The 9,249-nt window shown below is 45.5% G+C and overlaps 1 protein-coding gene across 1 annotated transcript in view; it reads right to left on the bottom strand.

Annotated features, from left to right (window-relative positions):
• Nucleotides 1-1,083: 1,083 nt before the first annotated feature.
• The window catches only part of sh2b3 (SH2B adaptor protein 3), a gene marked incomplete at both ends in the record, with an annotated part of 28,352 nt that continues 20,186 nt past the window's right edge, over nucleotides 1,084-9,249 (bottom strand). Inside the window, 6 exons of the mRNA XM_080004663.1 lie at nucleotides 1,084-1,499; nucleotides 1,937-2,114; nucleotides 2,976-3,190; nucleotides 3,608-3,699; nucleotides 7,683-7,777; nucleotides 8,854-8,955. Coding sequence (XP_079860789.1) covers nucleotides 1,084-1,499; nucleotides 1,937-2,114; nucleotides 2,976-3,190; nucleotides 3,608-3,699; nucleotides 7,683-7,777; nucleotides 8,854-8,955 — 1,098 coding nt within the window. The remainder of the gene's footprint in view (nucleotides 1,500-1,936; nucleotides 2,115-2,975; nucleotides 3,191-3,607; nucleotides 3,700-7,682; nucleotides 7,778-8,853; nucleotides 8,956-9,249) is intronic.

Here is a 9,249-nt window from a genome sequence, read left to right as displayed (position 1 = left end):
TGAGCTAAAAACAACAAAAAAAAAAAAAAAGTATTCTGACACTTGAGTGTTGGGACGACGCGAGTCAGAAGGAATTTTATTTGAGTTCCGAGCAAAAATCCCAGTTACCATTATTTGATTCCATTCGTCTTTTCAGATGTTGTTCGATAAGATCACGGAATGAAAAATGCGCTCATTTGGAGACTACGGGGGGGTGAAAAAAAAAAAAAAAAAAAAAGGGTTTCGTCAGAATGAAACTCGCCCTCTCCCCCGGGACCGAAGTGCCGAGTCGGTGATTTCAATCTCCGGTTGTAATATCAAGGCATCTTGTTGTGATCTATTAATGATGGTAAAAAAAAGAAAAAAACGGCTTTTTGTACAAATCCTAAGTTTGCATAGAGGACTGAAGTGGCGACACGCACCGTCGCACCCCCAAAAACCACCCAACTAGATGCCGAGAGCCATGTTGGTTTGAGGGGGGGCATCTCGGACATTCATCCGACGTCCGAAGGCACTTTGCGGCTGGCGGCGAAAGAATCGGCCGAAATGCAGGACTTTTGGTTCGCTGTCGTGTAAGAGAACTCCGCAGAGTGACGGAGGAGAAACGCAAAGCCACGAGCGCAATTCCGCTGCGAACCCGGGAGCCATCCCGCGCGGCTTTCTGAAGAGCACTTGGAGACGTGGAGAACCAGCGGAGCAAGGATTACAACGCCGGCGGAAACGAGCACCGAAGCGTCGGCAAATTAACTCACCGGCGAGAAATATTATTTGGCCGAAGGCTCGGCCCGGCGCTTTGGGTTCCCCGGCGGCTTCGGTGGCCGAGTCTGAGCTTCAAGGTTTGATCGCTGATGTTTGTTAAGCGCCCGCCGTCGCACCCCAAAACCACCTCACCGGACACCTAGAAACACTCCCAAGTGTTCCCCCAAAAGTTGCTGAAGCTGAAGATGCAGCGTGGCTGAAGGGGTTTCTGCCCCAAACCTACATAACCCAGGAATATTCAGAATACAAAACGCTATTAGAAACCCCGCCCCAGAAAAAAATACATTCATTATGGACACTCCTGGTAGAGTTGTGTGTGTGTGTGTGTGTGTGTGTGTCTGTTGGTCAGAGGAACATGTACTGGTTGTCTATAGCTCTCTTGCGACCCCTGTCGGGCTCCAGTTCGTAGTCCGAGTCCCGCTGGGGGAAGAGGGGGAGGTGGGGGTGGGGGTGACGGAGGAGGGGGGGTCTCCTCCCCACCGACTCGCTGCGGCGCAGGGGGGCGGGCGCCAACGCGGAGGGGTCGGGGACGGCGCCGGAGCGGGACGGCGGCGCAGGGCGGGAGCCGGGAGTGCTGGCGGTGCCGGCGCCGCTGGCGGTCGTCGGCGTGGAGGCGGAGGAGGAGGAGGAGGAGGAGGAGGAGGCGGCGGAGGTGGAGGGGAGCGCGCAGGAGGTCCGGGCCAGGCTGCAGTGAGCGAGACTGGGCTCCGAGCTCCAGCGGTGCAGGGAGAAGGGAACCAGGACGACCCCCGAGAGCTGCCCTGCAGGAGGGAAGAGGGGGAGAGGGAGGAGGGGGTGATGGAGGCTCAGTGGCTCCTCTATGACTTTTGGTTGTTCGTTTGGAGATGGACGGACACTTCCATTCTGAGTGATTTCCACCTCCGCAAAGCACTCAAAACAGGAAAGGAGGAGGATTGGGAGTTCATTTGGGGACTTTTTTTTTAATTTTACCCGGTTGGTGGGCACTATGGGCCACAATCATTTATGAAAATAAAATATTACTCATTTAATTAAAAGGAGTGGCCTTGATGGGCAGATATTGCATTAAAACATTTAAAAAATATATACTAGAAAGTTAGAGTAGGGTGGAGGAGATCGGGAAATGTATTTTTTCTTGCCAAAATTGTAATCGCTGTTGATCGTCGTTATCGAATCGGAATTCCCCAAAATCCATCCGGGTTAGGAGGGAGGGTCTCACCGTGCGGCACGGGGCTGGACCCCGCCACCACGAAGCTGGACAGCGTGACGTCGCAGGCGGCGCCGCACTCCAGCGGGATCGGCGAGAGGCGGAAGTGGCTGAGCATGTCCATGACGGAGGGGAAGCGGAGGTGCTGCACCCTGCACTGCCCCCACTCCGTCAGGGAGAGGCGCAGGTGCTGGAGGAGGAGAAGGAGGAGGAGGAGGAGGATGAAGATACTTCTGGTTTGGACCGTATTAAAGTCACATCAATGTCAGTAATATTCATCTACGTCAGTGTGACTAATCTCATATTTCAACAAGTAAAAAAAACAAAAAAAACTGTTCAACAGAATCTGGCCTTGAAATAGCCGTTGCCATGGAGATGTGCGGTCAACTTTGTTCCGGCGTAGATACCGGCAGAAAGCGGATCAATTAAATAATCTGATCGGTTAATATTTGACCAATAAGATCGTCAGTATCCAAAGCTTGAGTCGGTGCCAACATCCTACACACTCTGGAAAATGCCGATAGAGACGTAATAAATGCTCATTTCTTCTTTTCGGTAAAACAGGTTTTGATCAAATTGACTACAGCGCTGAGGCCATACACAGATGGATGTGATTTTCATTTTCTAATAAACGAAAATGCTTTTTAATTTAACGTGGACTTTATGCCTTTTATTATTAGAGTTTTTTATCAACTCCAGTTTCCCTCTATGGCTTTGATGAAACTGCAGCCATGATCAAACACATCTGAAAAGGGAAAGATGACAGAAATACAACGGAAATTTTGAAGAAAACTACATCTGGAAAACAATCAAATAGACATGTAGTTTGAATAAGATAATTTCAAGGTTTTTTCTTTTTTTTGGGGGGGTGGGGGCGGGGGGGGGGCGGGGGGGGTATTGGATATTCTAAAAAAAGAAAAGGAAGATGAAGATCGTATTCTTTGGTACGATATGAAACACCGCAGGATGTGAACGCAGGAAGCGATAAGACACAGAGAGAGAGAGAGAGAGAGAGAGAGAGGGGGAGATAAGCGGCGTTCTGGGGACGTACTTTGGCCTTGCCCTGGTAGTTGAAGGTGAGGACGTAGTCCCCCTTGCGGGTCTCGCTCTGCCGGACCAGGAACACCCCGTGGCCCTCCCGCCCGGAGCTCTGCACCAGGTGGGCCGCCTTGACGCGGGAGATGGGCCCGTGGAACCAGGGGTACGAGCTCAGGAAGTGATCCGTCTTCTGGTACATCTGCTCCGGAAGGACAAAGCTCCCGGAGCCTGAGAAGAGGAAGGATTCCGGATGAGTTTCCTCACTGATTATTTTACCATTCTAATATGTATATTCAGCGAAAGTTAAAGTTAAATTCTACATTTGCGTGGCCTCTGCACATGGTACATGGCAATTTACGAGACATAGTGTGGACAACATTTTTTTGACCCCCTGGGCAGGACTGCACCTTTTTTCAATACAAATTTCCATTTCCAATTTATCAGGTATCACTGAGTTAGAAGTCACACGATTACCGTGATAATAAACTCTTCAACTTGATGTTTGTTGTAACCAAACCCACCAATAGGTTCAGTGGAAGTCTTTATCAATTCAAAGAACATGACTCACAAAACACGAAACGCAAAAAAAAAAAAAAAAAGGAACTAATACAAACTCAAATAAGAAACAACGCTGCCGCCCCTCACCGTGACTTCCGGACTCTGAGCTCCCTCTGCACGTGGCCGGGACGGAGGTGTCGTCCGGGGAGGGGCGGAGCTCCAGGTCCACGCTTCCCGACCTGGAGGGAAGACGTAGATTCACATGATGCGAGGAGGAATGGAATCGGCAAAAATAATCAGGGAATAACCGTGCGCACGTACGCGCACGGACACGCACACGCGCACACTAATGGGATAAACGACACACTGACACAGCGGAACTCCCCGGTATCTGATCTTAAGAAGGAGGTGCATGGAAAAATACTGTAACCAAATGAATGATTTTGGAATGGGAAAAAATATGTGTATGTAATTATATATGTATAACTCAAATATTGGAAAAAGTGAATAAATATATGCTTTGACGTCCTGTATTAAAATGACTTGCATCCCTAAACTTCATAAAATGGAGACTTATTTGTATTGGGTATTTTCAATATAACACAAACCCTTACTGCAGTGTTATATCTGAAAAAAAATTAAAAAAATTTAAAAAACCCCATAATAAACATATCAAAACGGATGAAAGGGAGTGAACAAATAGAGATAAGAAAAGCTAGAGAGAGAGAGAGAGAGAGAGAGAGAGAGAGAGAGAGAGAGAGAGAGAGGAACGACGGCCAAGCGGAGGAAGCAGCAACACCGAGCCCAGACAGGAAGGGAGTCCAGTCCAAGACCTGAACTAAGCCCCACTGTTCTGCAACACACACGCACATACACACACACACACACACACAATTCTCAGATATTTACGTGTGTGTGTGTGTGTGTGTGTGTGTGTATAAATGAAAATGGGAAGGTAAGATAAGGGAAGCCAGAGCAAATCCTGCTAAAATGCTGACTTAAGATCACAGAATTCTGAATAACAGGAAGACAAGCCTCCAGTCTCCTGAATGTGTGTGTTGTGCGCGTGCGTGTGTAAAAGAGAGAGAGAGAGAGAGAGAGAGAGAGAGAGAGAGAGAGAGAGAGAGAGAGAGAGAGAGAGAGAGAGAGAGAGAGAGAGAGAGAGCGAGAGAGAGAGAGAGAGCGCACGAGAAGATGGAGCGATACGCCGAGATGAGAAGCTCGCGTTTCTCCTCATGCATATTAAAAAAAAACGTCTCCGTGCCAGACGTTTCCTCGATGACGGCGGCGACGCAGCGCCACTCCATCGCCCTCCGGCGCAGAGGCAAAACAAAACACAAACACACCTGTAACACCAGGAGAGAAAGAGAAACAGAAAGGGAGGAGGAGGAGGAGGAGGAGGAGAGAACCACAACAGGAAGAAGAGGACGAGGTGTTTGAAGGAAATGCTGAGTAGACGACGTTCGCAGAACCCCCGACGGCACACGCGCACGAGGCCGGATCCTGCTTCTGCGCGGGCGTTCGCCTCTCTACCTGCGCGCGGGTTGTGTGTATGGCGTAACGTGTCCACCGGGGGGCAGTGTCACATCCACTGACTACAATGTACGGAAAACATAGAGGAAATACATTTTTTTCTGTTTTTTTTTTTTTTTAAACTGTAGTACTCATAAATACGGATATTCGAACAGAAACACGTCTTCCAACGTCATCAGACGCGCTTCTACCCGCCAAGCTTTCTTTTCCGTTTGGAACCCGCCTGCCGACCGGAAGTTGGACAATTCGACCCATCGGCGTGTTTGGCACCTTGTCGGGATTTGGGAAGGTGAGCGCGTCGGCTCGTCTGCGAGCTGCGCTTACCCAGAACCCCCTGCGCCGCGTCGTCGTTTACGCGCAGCTTCACAGAAGCATAAACTGGCTGAACTCAGCACGATGTCACTTTGTCTCTGCCTGAGGAATCCCCAAACAAACACCAGGTCCTCAAATCCTCATTTCCAGATGGAAGGTTCCATTGTGTGTGTGTGTGTGTGTGTGTGGTGCGCATTACAGTAAGAGTAGACATCTGTAGAAAAAAATAAATAAAAAAAAGGTCCTGAGATTCCCCCTCTCAGTCTCAGACCTCCCCCACACTTCCTCTCACAGGGCACCACCTAACACACACACACACACACACACACACACACACACACACACACACACACACACACACACACACACACACACACACACACACACACACACACACACACACACACACACACACTCCCTTCTGAGCTGGATGTGTGTGCATCTGCTGAACAGCACGCAGGGTCGCAGCATCTCCGCAGAGAGATGCATTCTGGGAAACGCCGCCGCACTCCATCCTACTTTTAAACAGTTTAATATTACCTCCCGCGGCTTCCTGCATCGCTGAAGACATGAATGCATGTAACTGTTTAAGAGCAATTTAGATGAGCTACCAACAAAACCAGAAATTAAATTAAAATTCCCAATTGCTCCAGCGGTCCTGTTCATAACTGAAACCTTTTGAGGATCTCCACTACACTTTGTACCATTCTCCACATGGATGTTTGAACTGAGTTTCTTGTCAGTACGCGTGGATGACGGGCATGCTGTTGGTGTTCTCATTTTTTTTTCCCAATCCACTCAAATCATTTAACTCACTATTCGTGATTATATCGATATTTATTTTCCAAATAACCTGTTTAGTGACATTTGACAATATGAACTTATATGAATATGTTACTATCATTACGATCAGTGGCCTGTTAGAAACACACTGAAATATCTTGTTGGAACTCTCAGGTTTAATTTCCTAAAATGACTACAGAATTTGCTTTTGTAATAAATTCTCCAAAAATTCTCCTAAATCCTTTGCGAGTTATATTCACACGGCCTTGAAATCCGTTAACACATTGGTGTACAAATGATCCAACACACACACACACACACACACACACAGACACACACACACACAGGAATGTCCAGGAATTCCTTTACACACGTGTAGTAAAGTAAATATTTACTTTTTACAACTGCAGCTACACATGTGCACAAAGAGCGAGCTGCAGGTTCAGGTATCAAATGTTTCTCAAAAGAAACTCCAGGAAATCCAGGTCAGCGGAGCTGGCAAATGTTAGAATGCTGTTATTTATTTATCTACAGTACTTGTGTGAACTTGGAATGGGGCAGTCACCGATTTTGACTTCGACCAAGCGCCCACGCTCATTACATCATTTCAACTTTTAATTATCTCCCTGACGTGTTTGGTTCCCGTTTTTATTTTGCCGTTGAGAAACAGACGAAGCTTCTCCTGCAACGTCTGCCGCCTCCAATTTTAATCGTAGAAATGCTCTCAGGAGCCTAAACAGACGCATTAACACCAATCAAACAGCAAGATAATATATTCCTTCAAGAGCTGCAGTCACTTGTCTGGGGCTTGTCAGGTTAAAAAGATCAACATTGACAAGTTGTTCGAAATCGGAATTAGATTCCACAATTGGGGTGTTATTTGATATTAAATGTACCAATATGCATGTAAAGTTCTGATTAACAGCTTACAACATTAATTAAAACCTGTCCCAACCCACTGCAACTGAACTTTACCTCAAAACAGTCATAAAAGAACTCCAGAAATTTGGATTACTGTGTGAATCCATTCCATATGTCATGCATGAAACATCTTTTTTTTGTGAGTAATTCATTAAAGATTATGAAAAATGTTATGATGAAACTAACATTTTATTTGTGTCGCATAAAATTTACTCAACCCTGTGACCTGAACACATTCACCGCTGTGAAATATTTGTAATATAAACCTGTTACCAAAATTATAGCTTGAAAGTAATTTATTTAATTTGATAAAAAAAATATATATATTGGTAAATCATTAGAATGGTCTCAGTCACATTTTGCATATTTGCAAATTCTATGCTAAAAACTCAAACCTGTTACTTCAACAGTTACTCATTCAAGCCATCTTCAGCACAGAAACCTTGTAAAAAAAAACCAAAAATACTATTACTTTCTTTTTTTTTTTTGGAATGGTTAAATGCATATTTTGTTCTGATTCAATGTTGAAAAATGATTACAAATGAAGTGGAATTTCAAGAGTTACAAAGGCTTACAAATGGCACCGTAATCGTGGAACCACCCTAATATGCCCTTTTCCAGCCGTGAACGTCAGACATCAGGGACGTGTTCTGAGTTCCGTTCGTTCCCTCACCTGCTGCTGATACATTCCTTGAGCTCGGTGGTCCAGGAGCTGACCTGCTGGTCGTTGTTCGTCTCGAAGATCAGACTTCCAGGATAGTGGCTAACCTGGCGGCACAGAGGAACATCAGGACGCCTGTTAAAAACACCACCCGACTCACGTTCCGCAGCTTTTCCGACCCTACGGCTTCATGAGGATCGTTTAAAAAAAAAAATTTAAAAAAAATTTATCACGTCGCAATGTTGGAAACGCCAGCGCCGTCCGTTCTGCTCTCTTTTCCTCAACATTACAAAATCTTACAATATTATAAAAAAAATAAAATAAACAACAGAGAAACACAGTGATCCATCTACGTTCAAACCTAAAACCTCCATCATCTGGGACTCTACCAAACAAGCAGATACCTTCTAGGACTGTATAGACAGGTCTTTTTCCTTTTTATTTTTTGATTGTTTTTCTGTTATATTTGTTATTTATCATTAGGTTTATTGGCAGATTATCTATTGTCTACAGTAAAGTTAATGGTTTACTGTAGATTTTCCGACATTTCCATTTATTGCCATTTTCTGTCTTCATACTTTTTATTGTATTGCTTTATTATTATTTGACGATGTGAACCGGAGATGAACAAAGAATCTACCCATCTTACCTGTGTTTATTATCAAACGCATTTTGAATTCCATGTGTTAAAATGTGCGGCACACAGCTGCAGAGCATCCACGCAGTACCTTGCTATGCACCACTCACTGAGTCATCGACTTCCATGAGTTTCTAAATACAACACATATGGATGAAGAATGACGCGTCTTCTGCGTCTTAAAAATAACTTATTACTCATAACACAAAGCGCAAAGTTTAATCTGGAACAATTTGTGCGGCTACAGACTTGCCTTGTACCGATTGCAGCTGCACGAATGTACTTTTAAGACAAAAACCAGGAGGTGGCCGATGAATGATTGCCAAACTACGTGATGACATTTTATATTTAAACTTTTAATCTTTGAATTTGGCCCCGATAAAGCCGGGCCCAGCATTTACCAAATGGTGTGCGCTCATATTCAACTCATCTTCCGCAATACTGTATATACTATATTGTTTGCAATTTTGTTTTCCACCCTGGTTTATTTTTTACGAATCATTTTAATTTCCCTCCAGGGATGGAAAAGTATCTGTGTGTGTTTACCTTTAGAACAAACGTATTGAGATTGTCGGGCATCTCCAGGCGGTTGCAGCGTCGAACCTCCTGGATGTCTGAGCAGCGGGCGGTCAGCTTGGGGCTGGAGGCCTGTGGGACACACACACACACACACACACACACGCACACGCACACGCACACACACACACACACACACACACACACACACACACACACACACACACACACGCACACGCACACGCACACGCACACACACACACAAATAAGACAACCTCAAAAATGGTCAAATACAGAATACAAATGACACCGGTTAGAAAAAGGAGAAAGTAAAAGCCGGGAAAATGAGGAACACTGTGAGAGGTTCATGGTTTCATGAGTTGAAACAGGCTCATTTTGTAGTTTTCTGAGTGCTCTTTAAATCCA

The sequence above is a fragment of the Zeus faber genome (genome assembly GCF_960531495.2).
Source record: "Zeus faber genome assembly, chromosome: 7".
Taxonomy (NCBI): domain Eukaryota; kingdom Metazoa; phylum Chordata; class Actinopteri; order Zeiformes; family Zeidae; genus Zeus; species Zeus faber.
Note: the sequence above shows the minus strand (reverse complement) of the source record. Positions and strands in the feature narration are given on the sequence as shown.